Source organism: Anarhichas minor, unplaced genomic scaffold (genome assembly GCF_050575085.1).
Source record: "Anarhichas minor isolate MPS153535 unplaced genomic scaffold, ASM5057508v1 ptg000045l, whole genome shotgun sequence".
NCBI classification, from domain to species: domain Eukaryota; kingdom Metazoa; phylum Chordata; class Actinopteri; order Perciformes; family Anarhichadidae; genus Anarhichas; species Anarhichas minor.
Window position 1 is genome coordinate 1,690,853 of NW_027466491.1, and position 20,722 is coordinate 1,711,574.

The 20,722-nt window shown below is 42.4% G+C and overlaps 4 protein-coding genes across 5 annotated transcripts; 2 read left to right on the top strand and 2 right to left on the bottom strand.

The window, feature by feature from the left end:
* Nucleotides 1-2,237: 2,237 nt before the first annotated feature.
* On the bottom strand, nt 2,238-4,234 carry morn2 (MORN repeat containing 2). 2 transcript variants are annotated; one of them, XM_076111923.1, is made up of 6 exons: nt 4,129-4,234; nt 3,685-3,723; nt 3,547-3,597; nt 3,364-3,470; nt 3,140-3,276; nt 2,238-2,736 (listed from the first exon to the last, which is right to left on the bottom strand). In XM_076111923.1, the coding sequence occupies exons 1-6, from the start codon at nt 4,217-4,219 to the stop codon at nt 2,622-2,624; spliced, it is 540 nt and encodes a 179-aa protein (XP_075968038.1). In that variant the 5' UTR covers nt 4,220-4,234; the 3' UTR covers nt 2,238-2,621. The 2 variants fall into 2 exon arrangements, with proteins under 2 accessions (XP_075968038.1, XP_075968039.1); XM_076111924.1 differs by lacking the exon at nt 4,129-4,234 and adding an exon at nt 3,814-4,122.
* On the top strand, nt 4,216-14,313 carry dhx57 (DEAH (Asp-Glu-Ala-Asp/His) box polypeptide 57). Its single transcript, XM_076111920.1, has 24 exons — nt 4,216-4,838; nt 4,959-5,150; nt 5,280-5,639; nt 5,737-5,940; nt 6,102-7,000; nt 7,113-7,297; nt 7,402-7,523; nt 7,705-7,900; nt 8,084-8,208; nt 8,535-8,668; nt 8,789-8,843; nt 8,961-9,175; nt 9,287-9,403; nt 9,509-9,605; nt 9,916-10,089; nt 10,290-10,490; nt 10,744-11,020; nt 11,132-11,227; nt 11,318-11,401; nt 11,509-11,646; nt 11,938-12,012; nt 12,130-12,264; nt 12,350-12,550; nt 13,287-14,313. The coding sequence occupies exons 2-24, from the start codon at nt 4,963-4,965 to the stop codon at nt 13,428-13,430; spliced, it is 4,422 nt and encodes a 1,473-aa protein (XP_075968035.1). The 5' UTR covers nt 4,216-4,838; nt 4,959-4,962; the 3' UTR covers nt 13,431-14,313.
* A 4,493-nt stretch (nt 14,314-18,806) lies between these two features.
* On the top strand, nt 18,807-19,574 carry smkr1 (small lysine rich protein 1). The gene has a single exon (XM_076111925.1). The coding sequence runs from the start codon at nt 18,933-18,935 to the stop codon at nt 19,200-19,202; it is 270 nt and encodes an 89-aa protein (XP_075968040.1). The 5' UTR covers nt 18,807-18,932; the 3' UTR covers nt 19,203-19,574.
* stmp1 (short transmembrane mitochondrial protein 1) lies at nt 19,405-20,657 on the bottom strand. The gene is made up of 3 exons (XM_076111926.1): nt 20,503-20,657; nt 20,152-20,205; nt 19,405-19,978 (listed from the first exon to the last, which is right to left on the bottom strand). The coding sequence occupies exons 1-3, from the start codon at nt 20,515-20,517 to the stop codon at nt 19,907-19,909; spliced, it is 141 nt and encodes a 46-aa protein (XP_075968041.1). The 5' UTR covers nt 20,518-20,657; the 3' UTR covers nt 19,405-19,906.
* Between the last annotated feature and the right edge of the window lie 65 nt (nt 20,658-20,722).

Sequence of the window (20,722 nt, forward strand, 5' to 3'; positions counted from 1 at the left end):
TAATGTTTTCCTATTTATTTGTATCAATGTGTGTGGTTAAACAATTTTTTTTTTTTTATGAAGATGTAAATTTACATGATTTCTAATCGGTTCATCTCTTTTTTCACACAAAGCCTATTGTAGGTATTGGGTTGTGGTTTGTAGATGATGGATTTAAAAGTTTTTCTTAAGTGTTTTCTAAAAAAAAAAGGCCTTTTGGAAGCAAACCACAGGGTAATTTTGATAGTCTAAATGTAGACATGGGAGCAATTTCCACTAATGGCATATTGATCTCACATAATATGTCACCAGAAAAGAAATATACCAGCAGTAAGTGGGTTTGGGTTAGGGTCTGTTTGTGAACGTAAAATGTGTGTGCGGAAAGAAAAGAATTATACGCAAACTGGGCAGATGTTTGGAGTGAGAAATAGTCTTCTGGAAGAAACTGTATTGTGTTTGTTCTCTTTTAAAATAGAAAATGTACCTTTATATAGCGTCCTTGCTATTCCAGATATCTTATGAACTTTGAATTCAGAAATCACAGAAACAAATCTGTCATCACTGATGTCATCCAGGATTTGTTCATGCTCCCATGTCGAACCTACGGCCTGTTGTGTTCCCATAGAAAAGCTCAGTGAGGTGGCACGTCTCTGAGTTGTTTTATGGAACCATCCTGGGCTAATCAAACCTCAGCTATGAGAATAATTAACAATTGTGAATCCCTGCTTGAACCAGCTGACTCCGACTCTTATCTATCTGCCTGACAAACAGCACAATATGTGAGACACCGGGCCCCTTGGAGATGGCCTTGTTAGGGAACTTTGCCACCCTCGCTTGGAAGAACACAGCTGTCACAAAAATGGTGCTGTTTTTCTTATTTGTCTTCACTGTACCTTATCCGTTCCTTCATGTCCAACTACCTAAGCGGGGCTCCAGAGTCAAGAGCTCTGGTTTGTTTCCCGTAAATGTCTGAAACTGAAGCACACAAACAAGCATGTTTGCCTTTCTTTTACATCATTCTCGCTTGGTTCAGATTGTTGCATCGAGGGGTCAAAAGCAGTCATTTTTTACTTCGGCATAGAACAATACTTTTGACACGCAGTCTTGTGCTTCTCTGTGCATGGCCACTGTTTTGTTTTGGGTACCTGGTGACATTTAAATATGGTCTTTGGAATTTTTTCTAATGTTTCCAGCACAATTAGAAGTGTACTTTTTTTCCTCTCAAAGTCAGTGTTCTGCGTTACATGGGTGTTTTTTTGTCTTCTTCAGGAAGGTGAAATTGTTAAAAATAATATTGTATACTTTATAGATTCTCAGGTTTATGGAGATAATATATTGCAAAAGTTTTTAAGCTTCCTTGCCATCATCTAGCTCACTACCTGTAGTGATGAATACACCTTTATCATCACATTCTTGTATGAAAATAACACCTCTAGCACTAAACATTTACTGCATAGGCTGTACATTTTCACTGAACACAATAACTCATTGTGCGTTTGTATTTACGTCAGCGACATTTCTAGTTCAGATGTATTTTTTTGTATCTTGTGCCAAATTTGAGTGCCATTTTCTGTTTGTTTTTTCATCGCTGTTGCCTTCGTGAGCACATGTAAGGTTATTCATTCAAATCACAGCTGAAGGTTTGCAATACAAAGTTTTTATTTTCTACCGGAAAATTGTACAATCAATAATAATAGCTGTTTCTTGTATCTGGTACAGTATTTTACCAGAATTGTTTAACATTGTATAGGTGTTACTACGGTATATATGTATGTGTATGTGTATATATGTGTATATATATATATATATATGTATATGTGTATATATATGTATATGTGTGTTTTTGTTACATTTCCATATCTGAATAGTCCAAATGAATACTCAACACTGCAGTTGTTCAGGGGTATGTGCAATTACAGATCCATATAGGCATTATTCAATGCAATGACAAAGTACAATATCGGAGTTGCTTATTAAACAATGTTGAACAGTTGTGATTGTTTGTAAAGTTATCGTTCATTAGCTGCAGGGTTGCAGAGGCTTGACAGCTGGTTCACTCACACACACACACAGAAGGTCAAACTGACCACACACTCGCATCACATCACACATTTCCTCGGGCCAATGTTCCAACGGTTCGGGTACAGCTGTGGATGGGGACGTGAGCATATCCCGCTTTGTGATTGGCTGGTGCTATAATGATGTACAACTGCCCTGTATTCAGCCTTCAACCTGACGGAGACAAGACAGCCAGGGAGAAATGGGTATACAGGGTTTATTTTGCTATTTGCACGCTAAATAATGCTTAGATTTCAAAGATGGAATTACAGGTTTGTCAAAATTCAAGTCTTAACAAGTAAGAAAAAGTGTGCAATGAAATAAGTGCATAAACTTGCCACTGGTATTCTTTGATTTATCTGTGTTAGCTAAGAAGTGTAGCATGTAATGCACCTTTCCTGTCGCAGCAGCATAAAAGCAGTGTGACAAAGGGCCAGGAAAAAAATAACCCCATTGTGACATCTTCTGAGTGAAATTGAAGTTTACACAAAGAGACACTTGCTGTGTCGGAGCACCGCGGCCAGTACTTATACAGTTACATTTTATTGTAAAACATATACAGTGTTTTATAGAGTGTAGTGCAATTATGCTTGTTTTGCCAAAGTGTGCTGCATTTTCAGGCCCAGCGCTGCTTTGCCGAGGAACTCCCCCGTCCAAACCCGTCCCTGTGTGTCAGTGAACGCCCCGTCTCCCTCCAACCTAGAACACACCAGTTAGGACATCAAACATTTACATTTACATGGATGGCAAAACAAAAATAATAAACATCAGGTCTTGGATTTGAATATTTCCCCCCAAAGTAATGAGATCATATTGAATAAAATGTTTTATTCAACTTTGAAACAGCTCAAGGGGAAATTTAACGGAAATATTAGGAATGCTAGGGTTCAAGTGGCTAATCTTTAAGAGAGAAACGTCATATTGAGATACACTAAACCACTGATTGCTGTGGGAGAGTACAACTGGAGCCTAGCTGCTTCATTCTGGTTATACAAGAGGGCTGCCCATCAATTAGACCACAGCTCTACAGTATAATCATGGCTCTTTTCAGAAAACATTAAAGGAATCGCACAGTAAGTGCCAAAAATGTATTGCCTTTTACCTGTTGTTGTGAAAGTGACCTTTGTAAGTAGAGCCGTCTGGGAAGGTATATGTTCCCGTGCCGTGGTACATGTTTTCTTGGAATTCTCCTTCATAGAGCGCTCCAGAGGGATGCTGCAAGGTCCCTCTGCCATGGATCTATTCCACAGAGGACAGTGTGACTAACCACAGCAAATACAACCATGCAGTCTTCAGTAACAGACATCAGGAGTATTGAATACATACTTTGTCTTCAAGCCACTCTCCAGTGTATATGACGCCACCCGCTGACGTGTGTTTACCAGCACCGCTCCTCTTCATCACCCCTAATGCAGAGCTGTCACACTCTCCCTCTGTACAGGACATAGGAGACGTTGACACAGTTCTGTGATGTAAAAGTGTAAAGCTGTATATTCAGTGATTACGCACCATATCTGTCCCCATTTGGGAAAATGTAGGACACCTTTATAGGCCCTTCCCCTATAAACAAATACACATATTTACCACCTTATCTGTCAGATGAATATGCAATATTTGCAAACCATGAATATGCAATATTTATCCTACCTTGAGCTTTTAATAATAAATAATCCCTTTCCTTATGGTCTGAAAGTGAAAACGATACAACATTATACAGCAGATGGTAAAGACAGAAGGTGTTGTTTGGTGTTTTAAAAAGTCACAATCACACCCCACCAGACATCCGGGACAGATGGTTGTCAGAACCGCTGTGTGCTGGCCACTTTATGAATGTGAAAAGTCAAACAACTCGATTTAAAAAGTTGAAAATAACACAAGCAAACATCGTGTCAGCTCAGCTCGACGGAAACTGCAGTTAGCATGGTTACAATATTTGGCGCAGAGCTAACTAACTGCTTATAAAAAGGTTGTTTTTTTCTCCTATAGTATAGTTTAGCTCAGTATATGTGGACCATATAAAGTCCAACAACCTACAGATGCTTAAAAATAATACATTGAACGTTAACAAGTATGATATCCTAAAAACGTTACCGAACACCGGAAACGGAAGTATGAACCCTGAGTTTCGACCAATCAAAGACAAGCAGTCTACCGGTGAAACTGCTGTCTCAGGTTTGTCCATACTTATGAAAGTTAACGCCGTGTGTTTCAAGTACTTTTTGTACTTTATCGCTGATGATATCTTTCCATATACTAATGGTATTCTTGAGCATTTTAACCTCTCGACTTGGCTCGTGATAAAGCTTCTCTCTGTTAGATTATTAGATGAATATAGTGAAGAGTGAGTCTAGCTAGCTGTTAGCTCGCTAGCTAGCTGAAGCTTGATCAACTTTACAGACCCGGTGTGTCGCACTACGCGACACAACACCACGTTATTGCTAACTATATCTTGTTCTGTCAGTCAGCCGGGGGTTGGGTTTAATGGTCATCGTCCTGGTTGGGTTGTCGGTCTGCATGCCACCGTGTATGATTGCATAATTGTAGCCACCAGCGGTGTGTGTGTGTGTCAGCCACCATCTCATTGCTCACAGTTGAAATGAAGTGCCACGACGAGCCGCCCCACAGCGATGTGCGACACAGTGCTCTGCAGTGGATGTACAGTAGCTGCCTGCCTGGACTAACGGCTCTCTCTGGTGTGTCCAGGATTATTGTACATTCCTGACAAGATTCATTCAAACTGTACATTTTATGTCTCTTTACGTCACAGATTGATTGCTGCTATGAAGGGACACTAATTGAAGGTGAGTGTTCTGTGGGATTACAGCTGTGTTTTCAAGCAATCCATGATGTGTTGGTGGTGGTGATACTAGACTACTTAAAAATATGTTGTCTGAGAAACCATGTGTGTATGTTTTTAACAGAGAAATGAGTGCAAGGAGAAGAGGCGGGCAGCCAAACAGAGGAGGGGGGAAGTTTAACAAGCCAAGAGGAGGTGGACGTGGAAGCGGAGGTGGCGGAGGTGGAGGTGGAGGTGGAAGTAAGAAAGGAGGAGCTGGGTGCTGGGATGAAGGAGATGATTTCAACCTTGAATTTGGACCCCCTCGTCCTAGCAGGTATTCCTTTTTATAGTGAAGGAATTAAATATAAGACTTTAAGTTTGTCACAGTGTGCCCATTCCCTGCTAATTTCCTCTTATACCCTCCTCTCTCCCTCTCTCTTTGTTGACCTGGCTTTGCCTCAAGACCTGGGAGAGGACGAGGTAGCGGTGGCCGTGGTGGTAGCAGTGGCCGTGGTGGTAGCGGTGCCCGTGGCGGCGGCCGTGGTGGTAGCGGTGGCGGCGGCGGCAGGGATGCAGGTCGAGGAAGGGGAGGAGGTGGAGATCGAGGCAGTGGGAGAAGCAGAGACGATGGGAAAAGCAGCGGCAAGGCTCTCCCAAGGTCCCTGGCGAGGACACGACCAAGCCCACAGTCAAGTGACAGCATCAGGCCGGAGATGATGAGCACCATGCCCTTGCAGAAGCTCTTCATGACTAATGAGAACCAAGAGCAACTCAAGGAGCTTCTGCGGAATCTGCAGACACGGGATTTTGACGAGCCATATGAGTAAGTACATTCTACTAAATGTGGTATATCCCCTTACCTGTTTAAAGAAACTAATTGGAATTCTATTGAATCACTCGTATCATCCTCTCTGCCTTAGTGAATCCGATTCAGATTATTCAGAGGGAGAAGAGAATGAGGAAGAATTTGACGAGTTGGACCACCGCGACGAAGGCCAGTTTTGGGCCACTACTGATGAGCCTGTGGAGAGGGCGGAGAGCCCAGCGTATGAGACGGAGTCCGATGAGGACCGGCCCACCCCTGAGCCTGTCCTCTCCTTATTTGCAATAGGAAAACTTTGCAGGTGATGTTCGGATTCGTTTATTTTGCTGTTGAAAATGATCGTGCAATTTCATCTTAAGTCTGTTTCTTTGCTGCTGTGCTGTCAGGAACTAAAAAAATTTGAGTTGGTGAAGGTTTCCCTTGTCTTCTAACCATTCGTTTCCTCATCTTGACTTTGTGTAGGTATGGGTTTGACAGGGAGCGTGGAAAAAAAGCATTGGAGTCCGGTGGAGGAGAATTCGGTGCCACTTTGGAACAGCTCCTCTGCCAGATTTTCAGTGAGCGCTACGGTCAGAAAGCAGTTTCCCCCGATGGCCTCGAAGCGGTGCCTATGGATGAGTGGCTGAGCCAGAGGCAGGAAGAAGCTCTGGCTCTAGCTGCCATCTATGGTGAGCGCTTCAGTGAGCGCATTGCCAATACAGTCTGGACAATAACCCTGGACCTCTTATTCCTCTCAGACAATGCTGCTAAGAATGGTAGGCAAGTCGGGAGTCGAGGTGGAGGAGGATCCATTAGCATCCGAGATGTCTGCCGGTTCTTCTTGAAAGGGCAAGGCTGCCGGTTTGGGAACAAGTGCAAGTTTAAGCACGAGCTCCCCACTAAAGGGAGATCTGGGGCTGGTTCCCCAGACCTGGACGGCCCGAGCCAGCCTGGCTTCAGCAGCTACTCTCCTCCCGAGTATGAACTAGAGGTCCGATTCCCCAAAGGGAACCGTTACCCATTCCAGGCACCAGTAGTTGCCTTCAGCACCACCGACGAGTCCTTCGGGGCCGCAGGGAGGCTCAGCGTGACTGAGAGATTGTTCGGAGAAGCGTTGGCCGCGGCAAAGAGCAACGAGCCTGTTGTTTACACTCTGATCACTTTATGCGAGGATGAAACTACCATGAAGGACCTGCTGGCTGTCAGTCATCACAAATACAGCACACCACTGCCCGTCGTGGTGCTTCCTCCACCATCTCTTCCCATGGCTAAGAGTGTGAGGATCAACGCTGCTGAAGAAAGCAGAAGTAATGGTACCAATAATGGTAATCATACCAGCAACAGAAGGACTGCTCCACCTGCCAACCGGAGACCAATAGATCGTGAGTCAACAAGATCAATGGCTTTTTTTATTATTTATCGTCCCTATTTTCACCAAATAGAGCTCAACATTGTGTGTGTATATGAGTTAAAATCCCACCTCTGTCTTTAAAGTGAAAGAGACGGTAGAGGCAGAGGAGCTGGATGAGAGGGACGAGGACGATGAGGATGAGGACGTTCCGGTTGAGAACGAGAGTTACGCCAATCTGAGGAAGAAGATGGCGACTAGGCACAACCCGAAGATAGACAACCTACTGAAGGAAAATGGCAAGCTGTGCCGAGAGTTTAAGAGTAAACAGGTGAAAGAAGGCCCATCTTTACATTGTGTCACAGCTCGCATCTTCTCCAACACGGTGTATGTATTTTAATGCATTGCTGTTCTCTCATCCTCCCGTTCACCCAGTCATCCGGGCGTTTCAGGTCCATGTTGGAGCAGAGGAGGAAACTGCCGGCTTGGAAAGAAAAGGAAAACATCCTCGACCTGTTAGACCAGTGCCAGGTGCTGGTTGTCAGCGGGATGACGGGGTAGGTCACAGAGGGTAGCATATAAACAACATGTAAAAATACATTATTTAAAAAAAATAAAGATCCCAGAAGGTTATATGAAGCAAATATCTGGTAGATATAAAGACGCTCAGCTCATTCATAGCTCTCGGTAACAGATATGATTCTGTTTTAATGTTTATCTTCTGTTGCTTCTCTGCAGGTGTGGTAAGACCACTCAGATCCCTCAGTTCATTCTGGACGACTCATTGGGGGGACCAGCGGAGGAGGTGGTCAACATCATCTGTACTCAGCCACGCCGCATCTCTGCCATCTCTGTGGCCCAGCGAGTGGCACAGGAGCGTGCAGAGTCTCTCGGCAACTCAGTGGGCTACCAGATCCGCCTGGAGAGTGTTCGGGTACGGCCACATTTGACTTGTACATGTGTGTAGTGTGCAGGATTTTAAGCCATCAGCATTAGTCACTGGATCCAGAGGACTTAGAATGCATTGCATGTGATTCTAAGTCCTAACCTAAGTATATGTAGCCAAGCTTTGTGTTATAAAATAATGACTTCTACCTCTCTTTTCACTGACTGACAGACGTCTGCCACCAGACTGCTGTACTGCACCACAGGCGTGTTGCTGAGGAGACTGGAGAGCGAGGCGGACCTCAAAGGCGTCACGCACGTCATTGTGGATGAGGTGCACGAGCGAACGGAGGAGAGGTGAGATTACATAGACCACTCACAGATGGTACAGAAAGTGTGCATTCAATTTTCAATTCATTCTGCTTTATTGGCACGAGTGTGACGGAGACAATATTGCCAGAGCCTCAATCAATAATGATGTTAAAAAGAAAAGGGTACAATTCATAAAATCAAGAAAATAGCAGGGTATCAATCAAACCCGTGCTCTCATTGTGCTTTGAGCCGTCACCAAATAGCCTTTTGTTATTTAGTCAATCTCAGACGTTCCCTTCTCAAACAGGAAAGTATTTACTTCTTTGTAACTGGATTCACTCTCCGTCTCTGTTTCATCTTCTCTTGGTCAGTGACTTCCTGCTGTTGGTGTTAAAAGACCTGATATTGCAGAGGCCAGACATGAAGATCATTCTCATGAGTGCCACGCTCAATGCCAAACTCTTCTCTGAGTATTTTTACGACTGTCCCACTGTCCACATCCCAGGTAATTAGCTCTATGTGGCATCTGTTTTAGACATGACATACACATCACATGTTCAACTCAGACGCCTCATTCCGTAGATTGTTTTTTTTTTTCCTACTAAGTGGATTTCTCTCGTTTCAGGTCGCACGTTTCCCGTGGACCAGTTTTTTCTTGAAGATGCAATCGATAAATCCCGGTAAGTACTTCAATCCAACAAATATTTAGGCAAACTCGGCTGAGGAATATTAAAAGGTGAAAGGATGTAGTTGACTTTTTGTCTTAATACTCAGTTAAGTTTTATTTATTTTCCCAGCTATGTCATCGAGGATGGCAGCCCTTATATGCGCTCAGGGAAACAGAATTCGTCTTCCTCAGGTGGACGAGGAAGCAAAGTAGAGCCAAGAGACACGGTGGACGACTTGGGTGACGACATGTGGAACTTCATGTCTTTCTGTAAGAAGGACTATGTCAAAGACTCCATTCCAGACCAGCAGCTCAGCCTGCAGGATCTCACGGTCAGATTCAAAGGTGAGTTAAACGGAGCTGGTCTGTTTTATGGGTTCTTGTAGCTCTTGTCCAAATATTCTGTTGCTGCCTGTTAATGCATGAATGTTACATTTGTGTTGTTTTTTTCTGCAGACACTAAGAAGTCTGTGCTGAAGACTATTGCTACAATGGACCTGGACAAGATCAACATGGACCTGGTGGAGAGCCTGCTGGAGTGGATTGTAGATGGAAAACACGACTACCCTCCAGGTACGAATCCGCCATGTATAATCACAGAAGTATGAATTCAAGACTGGACGTTTCAGAGTGAACTTTTACTAAGTTTCAGTATGAACTTTTTGTTTCTTTATCCAGGTGCGGTGCTCGTGTTTTTGCCCGGCCTGGCTGAGATCAAGATGCTCTACGAGCAGCTCATGTCCAACAGAATGTTCAACAACAGGGGCAAAAGCAGGTCTGTGTGTCAAGTCGTGTGCTTTTGGCAACTTTAGTTCCTGTTATTGTTCATGAGGGTATAAAATGAATGCTCTGTGGTAGTTTCTTTTTTCTCCTTTTTGGGGCAAACCAGAATTTCTTGACTTGTTTAAAACCAAATCCTTGACTACATGATTTTACATTTGTGTTTTTATAGTTTTTTCTTTTTTTTTTTTAAGGGTTGGTACATGGCAGCAAGAATACCATCTCATTATAGGGTGATCTTCTATCACTTTAAACGCTCTACTAATCAGAAGCTAACTAATGTGGCTGTACTTTCCCATCGTTAGGTGTGCGGTGTACCCACTCCATTCAACCTTGTCCAATGAGGAGCAGCAGGCCGTTTTCAGCCGCCCCCCAGAAGGTGTCACGAAGATTATCATCTCCACCAACATCGCAGAGACCTCGGTAACCATTGACGATGTGGTGTATGTCATCGACTCCGGCAAGATGAAGGAGAAAAGGTAACCTCAAGTTGAGTCTTTGGATGAACTGTATTTGTATAAATTTGTGCATTTTTAGAGAATAATCGTTGTGAATTGTACCATCTTTTTGTTGCCACACACAATCAATATCAATCATACAGTACTTTTAAAATCTGTGCAACGTGGAGTGTTGAACAACTCATTTTAATACGTACATTTCTTCTTGACTATATTTTCAGGTACGATGCAACTAAAAGCATGGAGAGCCTGGAGGACTCATGGGTTTCCCGGGCCAACGCTCTGCAGAGGAGGGGTCGAGCAGGTCGCGTGGCCTCGGGGATCTGCTTCCACCTCTTCACCAGCCACTGCTTCCAACACCAGCTGGCTGAGCAACAGCTGCCTGAGATCCAGAGAGTTCCTCTGGAGCAGCTCTGCCTCCGGTAGATCCGTCTTATTTTTCTTTGCACAGTGCCAACCACTTTTTTTTTTTTGTCTCTGTAAATGCAAACAATAGAGCTTCATGTGTGACATGGCTACTGGGACTTATGCTTGGGAATGGAAACTGGTTTACTGGAGACAATGGAGAGAGGGTCCTCTCTCTAGACAGGCCTTACCTGTAGCACCATGTCAAATTCAACGATATGCAATACACTATCTCCCCGTGCATTTACCATTTCCCTCTCTCGCCAACAGAATCAAGATCCTGGACGTGTTTGCTGAGCGGACGCTGGAGTCGGTCTTCTCTCGGCTCATCGAGCCCCCGGCGTTGGAAAGCTTGGATGCAGCCAAGCAGCGCCTGCGGGACCTTGGAGCTCTAACGGCAGATGAGAAACTGACCCCGCTGGGCTACCACCTGGCCTGCCTGCCCGTTGACGTGCGCATCGGGAAACTCATGCTGTTCGGTGCCATCTTTCGCTGTCTCGACCCGGCACTCACCATCGCAGCCAGTCTGGCCTTCAAATCCCCATTTGTAAGAAATCGCTTGCTGCTGTCGAGAAGAACTCGCATAATGATTATTAATCAAGAAGTGTCTCCTTCTATAGAAATGCTTTATATATTTGGTCTTCTGTCTGTCTTCCAGGTGTCTCCATGGGATAAGCGGGAAGAAGCCAATGAGAAGAAACTAGCCTTTGCCTTGGCCAGTAGTGACCATCTAGCTTTGCTGCAGGCATACAAGGTAAAGACTGCACTCATCTTCGTCCACTTATCTTTGTAGAAATGTTGACGTTCCAAATGGTAGATGTGATGGATCATCCCTCTCTTGCAGGGATGGTGCTGTGCTGCAAAGAATGGCAACCAGGCTGGCTTCCTTTACTGCAGGGAGAACTTTCTGTCTGGGCGAGTCTTACAGGTGAGGCGGTGCTGTCTGAAGCGCCTACTTCACTCTCTTCAACAACTGTGCTGTCATACATGTCAGACATTTCTTTATAAAAAAAATGTCTGTTGTGATCTGTGCAGGAGATCGCCAGTCTGAAGAGGCAGTTTGCCGAACTGCTGTCTGACATTGGCTTCATCAAGGAGGGACTGAGGGCCCGGGTTATAGAGCGCATGAGCTCTAAAGGCACCGATGGTGTTCTAGAGGCCACCGGCCCCGAGGTAACACACACACACACACACACACACACACACACACACACAAAACTGCATTGTAGTGCTGGAAGTGTTTTTATTGGTTGTTCCAATGCACATTAATATATCAGTTGTACAATATAGATATCTCGTACCTCTATCTAGCTTATTTTATAGATCATTTATTTCAATTGTATGAGCTGCACATACTTGTACATACTTATTTCAGTCTGCTTTTAAGCACACAGATAAACTACAATGTAACCTTATAGTCTTAAGGAGAATCTGATTATAATGATAAATGTTATTCCTTTTCAGGCTAACTTGAACGCAGATAACATCCGGCTGATGTCCGCCATGCTTTGTGCTGCCCTCTATCCCAATGTGGTCCAGGTGTGTATTCATTATTTCCCTCCATCAGAATAAGAAACTCAAGCCAGTGTGTTGGTATACAACGGTCCCGTGCCTTGACTTGGCTTCACACTCCTGTGTTTGGTCCTTTTGTTCTAGGTGCGATCTCCTCAAGGGAACTACAAGATGACGAGCAAAGGAGCGATGAAGATGCAGCCCAAAGCCAGCGAGCTCCGTTACATGACCAAGGACGACGGCTGCGTCCATGTGCACCCGTCGTCTGTCAACTACACGGTGAGATAAAAGAGGAAAGATGTGGCCTCGTATCCAACAGCTGTTTAGAGGTACAAGCCCCTTGAGACTTTTCTCCGTGCTCCAGGTTCGCCACTACAACAGCCCCTACCTGGTTTACCACGAGAAGGTGAAGACGAGCCGCATCTTCATCAGGGACTGCAGCATGGTGTCCGTCTACCCGCTGGTGCTGTTTGGAGGCGGGCAGGTCCACATGGAGCTGCACAAGGGAGAGTTTGTCATCTCCCTCGACGATGGATGGATCCGCTTTGCTGCCGCTTCTCATCAGGTCAGAGATAACCGAGATTTGATAGTTTACATGCACAACGCTGTTTGAGATATCTTTGCACATCTCCCTGTACATGTCTGTACAGATTTTGGCTTAGTTGAAATATAGAAACACGTGATATTTTGATGATAAATGAGCATGGCCCAAACCTCAGTGAGAGGTGATGGTGTAAAAAGGTTACATGCTGTTTCTAAAGTTGTTTTTTATATGCTCTAAGGATTTAACAGGCTTTTATGAAGAAAAAAAACGGTCTAAAATGCGACACCTCCCTTCTTGGAACCCGTCCCTAATATAATATATAATTCGGCCCTAGGAAAAGTGTTGCTCGTCTCCCATTCAGCATCCTTTTGAGGGCACAACTTTGCTCACCGTCCGATGTCGCAGAAGCTTAAATTAAGTGTGCTAGCAAGTCTTGCTCCACCTGTGCTTCGCTTATGCTGCCGCTGGACTCCCACGACTCCTTCTAGTGGAGAAAACATGATAAAGTGCCCTTTTTCGATGCCCCTATGGTAAATAAAACATGACTAAGTGCCCCCTTCCAGTGGAGAAAACGAGATGCAGTACACTAATGGGGGCCCTTTAAACTAAGAAAACATGATGCGGTGCCATATAGTCTGCCCTACATGCTAAAAAGAAATTGTCTGCATGCTGCGATGCACGGTTTGGTTCAGATGTTCGTGCTGTTAGCCGAGGTTGTTTCAGATATTGGCGCTAAATATGTGTGCGTGTTATCCAGGTGGCTGAGCTGGTGAAGGAGCTGCGCTGGGAGTTGGACCAGCTGCTGGAAGATAAAATCCGGAACCCGAGCATGGACCTGTGCAGCTGCCCCCGAGGTTCCCGCATCATCGACATGATAGTCCACCTAGTCTCTACACAGTAGCTCTGCTACTTGACGCCCCCTTGCAACCCTTTTTGTCACCCTCAAGGGCTTAAATGCTTGGAGCTCTGCAGTCAACATGCGCGTCTGCTCCTGCATCACTGCCACAGTTTTGATAACATGTTGCTCCATTATTTAGGGTCGTCGGGGTAAACTACCGGCTAGAATTTGTATTGTTCTACCACAGACCGATCGGCAGGGCAGATACTGTACTTAGTGTAATGTCCTCTGGTTGAAGTACTGCTGACACCACTACTGACTGTTTAAGTATCAGTTTACATGAAGAAAAAAAACAACTATTACTCTGTTGCTGCACTGGAGGCTTTTTAAACCAAATTCTGCCTTCAAAGAAGAAAAAAAAAAAAAATGTCTCTATGCAGGTGATTGACAAACCTCCATCATTGTTCTTGCTGGAATAAAGCACTTCTCTGTATTTTTTACAAGTCTTATTTTGACATTTAAATGCAACAGAAAAAGGTGTTTATTAATGCCATACGACTAGTTTTATTGGCACACAGTTGATTGTTTAAGTTCATATCATTTGTTTATAGTGCATTTTTATTTTGGGTTGTGTCTCACTCACAACGGAAGTTTCTTGGGTCCATATTGGATTTCTTACACTGACAGTGGCTGCATACTTGTAATTATTGTTATTTATTTGTAATGCATGTTTGAGAGATCCAAGAGCTTCTGCATGGTACCGCCCTGTTTTACATTCACTGAATGTATTTAAATGTTACCGTGATGTCAAAACTGCACTTTCACATTGTGAATGCGAGGGCTTTTTAAATTGGGAGAATTTGGGGAGGATTGCCAATGAATTTGAAAGCTTATTGTCTTAACAAGTGAGGATTTCCACTGCACTAAAAATAAAAAAGCAAAGATAGCTGGCTGTTGGATTTTATTCAATTCATTTAGCTCATCTCTTGTTTAGCTTAGTGTTGCATGTGAAGCCTAGCTACGTCTCGGATGCAACAATAATTTACCTACTACAGTGCCAAGTCCTGAACTGGTAAGATATGCGTATATATTTTCTATTTGTGACAATTTTAAGCACAAACTGTTTTGAGAAAGCACTTTGTTACATAGCCATTAAAGCATCTTGTGTATCTGAAAAAACAGATCTGTTAATTCTAGCATTCTTCTGTGTACGCATCTTAAGTTTACAGATGGATAAATAATCTCATATTGGAAGTGACCTCGACATGTAACATTACAGACTATCGGGGCATGTTTGATAGACTATCAGGGCTATCAAAACATGTCAAAGTAGAGGAACCAAACCTGAATGTAGTTAACCTTATTTTTTTCAAAGCCCACCAAATCAGGGAAATCAAGGTCTCATCGTTCTAGACCCACCAAGAAGACTGAGTCCAAAAACACTCAAAAAAAGAGGTCCTCTAGTGCAGGGGTTCTTAACCTTTTTGACCTCGGGGCCCAACTTTTCAAGTACAAAGTGCCCCGGGGCCCATTCAAATATTAACACTATTAGTTTAACTAATTGATCTCACTCTTGGTTTGATTTGTATTCAATAACTATATTGTTACCTGTTCAACTCCACCCCTATGTTGGAGCAAAACCGCCTAAAATGACATACCCAAATTAAAATGGCTGTAGCTTCTGAACCACTCTGACTATATGCATCAAAAGTGTCAGAAAACCTGTAGGTCATATAGAAACAGAGCAGTGGGCCTTTGGAGTCAGTAAAAATTGAAGATTTTTGTCCGCATAAAATAAAAAAGTATCTTTCAGTATAAATAACTGCCTGTGGCTGTATCTGTACAGGTAAATGACAGTATAGGGCTGTAACTACACTATCAGTGAACAACTGCCTCAAATTTGAAGAAGATTGGACAAAGTATGACGATTCTACAGTGTTTCTTCCATGAAGAGATCCAGGCGGAGCTCTAAAAGGATATTTGGAGACCCAAATGGACACATGGTAACCAAATGATATTCTGACACACTAAAGGTGTTTCTCCCTTTATATTTTGATATTATATTATTTTCCTTTTATTTTTAGCCTTTGCAAATTGCAAAAACTATATATATATGGTCGAAGACGTGGTATGTAAGTAGCGGACTTACTGTGCGTAATGGCTGCGACTGAGCGCACGATCGAGTATTTGGGTAGCTCAGTACGCAAGGTTATACGTTGGTTGACGGCTAATAGAAGAGGAAGATAAGGTTTGTACTTTAAGTACTAGCGTTTTCTGAAGCTACTAGCTCCATGATAACATCCGCTAGCACATTGTTGGGTCTGTAATGTGTCTTTTTCCGTCGAAATGCTGCAAGATCCGACTTGCAGCGGTTATGGCGACTTTGGACAGTGTGTGTTTGGGCTCCTTTTGTGAAAAATCCATAAGAAATGAAAGAAAATCGATGATTTCTTTGCAAAGATAAGGGTTTTGGGCATGCTGGGATACCAAACACGGCCATGTTTTGTGACGTAGTTTGCGCAAGCAAGCCGTAGTAACTGAACGGAAGGGGAGGGGATCGAGGACGCCGGCGTCCTCGCGGAGTTGAACAGGCAAAACCCTTGTCAAATAAATGAGATGATACAATGTGATGATCACAAAGACATTTATTTATCATGTGTATGTAAACCTGCATACACAACAAGAAGCCCAACAGGCTTTCCCACGAGCGTTAGATGTTTTGTCGCTAAGTGTCGCTTTATTTTGAAGGCTTCAGTGCTTCGTTTGATAGCATTAGCCCACATTCCACACACTGAAAGTGTTAAGAAAGTCAGGATTGTACTTGCGCACATTTAGACTTTTTTTTGGGGGGGGGGGGGGGGGGGGGTATGGCACCACTGTAGTCTTCATTTTTTCTACCACTACAGTGTAGTGGTTAAATCGTGTAATGTTTATGATTCATTAAATGATTTAACACTGCTGCCCTCTAGTGGTTAAATCATGTAATGTTCATGATTCATTAAATGATTTAATACTGCTGCCCTCTAGTGGTTACATCGTGTAATGTTTATTACTCATTAAATGATTTAACACTGCAGCCCTCTAGTGGTTAAATCATGTAATGTTTATGATTCATTCAATGATTTAACACTGCTGCCCTCTAGTGGTTAAATCGTGTAATGTTCATGATTCATTAAATGATTTAACACTGCTGCCCTCTAGTGGTTAAATCGTGTAATGTTCATGATTCATTAAATTATGTAACACTGCTGCCCTCTAGTGGTTAAATCGTGTAATGTTTATTACTCATTAAATGATTTAACACTGCTGCCCTCTAGTGGTTAAATCATGTAATGTTCATGATTCATTAAATGATTTAACACTGCTGCCCTCTAGTGGTTAAATCTTGTAATGTTTATTACTCATTAAATGATTTAACACTGCTGCCCTCTAGTGGTTAAATCGTGTAATGTTTATGATTCATTAAATAATTTAACACTGCTGCCCTCTAGTGGTTAAATCATGTAATGTTTATGATTCATTCAATGATTTAACACTGCTGCCCTCTAGTGGTTAAATCGTGTAATGTTCATGATTCATTAAATGATTTAACACTGCTGCCCTCTAGTGGTTAAATCGTGTAATGTTGATGATTCATTAAATGATTTAACACTGCTGCCCTCTAGTGGTTAAATCATGTAATTATGATTCATTAAATGATTTAACACTGCTGCCCTCTAGTGGTTAAATCGTGTAATGTTCATGATTCATTAAATGATTTAACACTGCTGCCCTCTAGTGGTTAAATCGTGTAATGTTCATGATTCATTAAATGATTTAACACTGCTGCCCTCTAGTGGTTAAATCGTGTAATGTTTATTACTCATTAAATTATTTAACACTGCTGCCCTCTAGTGGTTAAATCGTGTAATGTTTATGATTCATTCATTGATTTAACACTGCTGCCCTCTAGTGGTTAAATCGTGTAATGTTCATTACTCATTAAATGATTTAACACTGCTGCCCTCTAGTGGTTAAATCGTGTAATGTTGATGATTCATTAAATGATTTAACACTGCTGCCCTCTAGTGGTTAAATCGTGTAATGTTTATGATTCATTAAATTATTTAACACTGCTGCCCTCTAGTGGTTAAATCGTGTAATGTTGATGATTCATTAAATGATTTAACACTGTTGCCCTCTAGTGGTTAAATCATGTAATTATGATTCATTAAATGATTTAACACTGCTGCCCTCTAGTGGTTAAATCGTGTAATGTTTATTACTCATTAAATGATTTAACACTGCTGCCCTCTAGTGGTTAAATCGTGTAATGTTTATGATTCATTCATTGATTTAACACTGCTGCCCTCTAGTGGTTAAATCGTGTAATGTTTATTACTCATTAAATTATTTAACACTGCTGCCCTCTAGTGGTTAAATCGTGTAATGTTTATGATTCATTCATTGATTTAACACTGCTGCCCTCTAGTGGTTAAATCGTGTAATGTTTATTACTCATTAAATGATTTAACACTGCTGCCCTCTAGTGGTTAAATCGTGTAATGTTGATGATTCATTAAGTGATTTAACACTGCTGCCCTCTAGTGGTTAAATCGTGTAATGTTTATTACTCATTAAATGATTTAACACTGCTGCCCTCTAGTGGTTAAATCGTGTAATGTTGATGATTCATTAAATGATTTAACACTGCTGCCCTCTAGTGGTTAAATCGTGTAATGTTTATTACTCATTAAATGATTTAACACTGCTGCCCTCTAGTGGTTAAATCGTGTAATGTTTATTACTCATTAAATGATTTAACGCTGCTGCCCTCTAGTGGTTAAATCATATAATGTTTATGATTCATTAAATGATGTAACACTGCTCCGGTTTGTCTTTGTTCATCCTGCATTGCTCTGTTCTGTTCTTTAATGTAACGTTACTGGAGCGACGGAGCCTCTCCCAGCTGTTAGCAGACTGTTGTGCTAGCAAGCAGGCTCGCTCGCGAGCTGTACCCAGCATCCAGTTCGGCGGTGAAATTTTATAAATGTACAATTATTAGTGTTACAAATTGTTTATGTGTCACAGACTGTTGTGTGCTGTTGTGTTATTCTCTGTTAAAGAGCATTAGTTGTGGGTTGTTAGTTGTTGTGTTATAAAGTTATGACCATGACTAGGGTTCCCTCTCAATACATATAAGACAACTAGCGCTGACCGCTGCGCGTTAGCAGCAAAGAATACATTTAGCTGCTTGTTGACAGCAGTTGTTTTGGCTATGCACAGGTATAATGGTGTGTGAAGAATTCATATCATACGGGAAATTAAAACCGGTATACTGCCGAGCTCTATTCTTTATTATAGTTTGGACAATTGTGTACCAATATTTGACGGGCCGGATTAAAAAACCCAACGGCCGTAGTTTGCCCATGCCTGGGCTAGCGGCTAGCTGAGTGTCTTCTTCTGCTTATTGTAGCTTGTTAAACAACTGACTGACATTACCGCCACCAGGTGGTGGGAAGCTATATTGTAACTGAGCGTCTCATGGAGAACAGTAATATCTCTGGTGTCTTCAATTGATAACCTATGCGGCCCACAGGTGCAAAACTGAAAGTTTTTTGCGGCCCTCTAGGTGGCGTTCGCGGCCCCATGGTTAAGAATCACTGCTCTAGTGCCAAATCCACCAGGACGGATGTGGACATTCTCAGCCCAGCAGCCGTGGAGAATGTCTACTACATTTCTCACAATGCAGTGGACTGTCTGGAGTTCAGAGGTTTTGGGTGGCCAAAATCAAATGAAAAGGGAAAAAAAAACGTAAGAAGAAAAAGTAAATTAGTTTTTGCCAAACCTAAGTAACTTTTCCCCCAATTTTGGTTAAAATGATGGGTATATCTAAATGGCACCACCTGGTGGACACATTTGTAGTGACAGCATGTATACACTGTTCTGACTGTTGGAACCAGTGCAACACAGCAATATAGATTTGTTTTTCTTCTGCAAATCCATACAGGAAAGCAAACTTGTGCTCGTGAAACTTCATGACGCATAGACTTTAAAATTCATATACAGCAACTTTATTGTAAGCTGAATGATCCAGAGTTGTGTTTACACTTGTGTCGAAAGTTGGCAGTTATTGATACACTTGAAGCTTGTGAAGGACATCTTTAAACTTTGTGGGCGACAACAGAGAAGCTCTTTTAATGTTCACTTAATGTTGAGAATATGAACGTAATGTGCAAGTTAAAACACCACAGTGCATCCTAGAAAACACCAGTCAACAGTGCCATGATATTGGACTTGAAGTGATCCCATTAGTCACTTGTTATATTCTTTAAATCCAGTCTTTGCACAATTTGTCTTATAAAAATAGGCCACATGAGAACATGCCTATAAAACTAAAGGGAAGAAACAAATATGGTTCCAGGCACTGTTAATATTCTCATATATATTTCACAATATCAATCCTTTTATCAAATGTACACTCATTGTACTATATCCCTGTAAAATAAATATGTTTCTCTACAGAGTGCATATCTTCTTGCGACATGGTCCGGCTTTGCTCACTCTGGGGGCTTCTTCTTGGCCTCCACATCTTTCTTAAAGGCCTCAATTTTCTTGGCTATGTTGGGAACCTAGAAAGTAAAATCAGTCAATACAATCCAACGCACAGATACCAGTTTGTGAGATACACCTTGCTAAAACTAATGTAGTCTAATACAACAGTCCTGAGATAGGTCCAATACCTCCATGAAGGTTATACAGGTCGGTTTTAGTTGCAGCTGTGAACTAATGTAGATATACTTGCCTCATAGTTCTGAGCCAGGTACATCCCCACAACGTTCCCCAGGGTAAAACCAGCCTGGAAGAGAAACAACAACTGTCATTTAAGGCCAAAATGTCTGCCTTTCTGATAGAGTAACAGCTCTTAAGTTACATGTTAACTTAAAGTACTTTCATTAGGTGGTATGTTTAACTGCTCGCTGTAGGATTGGTGAAACACGCTTTAAAGATGTATTCCTAAACGTCAAAGTAGATATTTTCCATAAACCCCGTCAAGAGTTTTGACAGCAAGTTATGCTAACAGGTTAGCTCGTCTAGTTTCACATCTCTTAGCGTCCTAGTCGATGTCATGCACGAGAACGTCAATTAAACTCACCAGGAATTGTAGCATGGTGGAATAACGAAGGATTGTCAACAGTAGACTAATGTACTGACTTAAAGTCAGACAGTTAAAGGTTGGAGGGAGGACATCAACCAATCTACTTGGCTAACGAAGCTAGCGAGTCATCAACAATACGCATGCGCGAGAAAACAATCGACTATCGCGTTATCTTCGGACAACAAGTACTGTAGTCTTTTCCTCAGCCTGGCCTGTA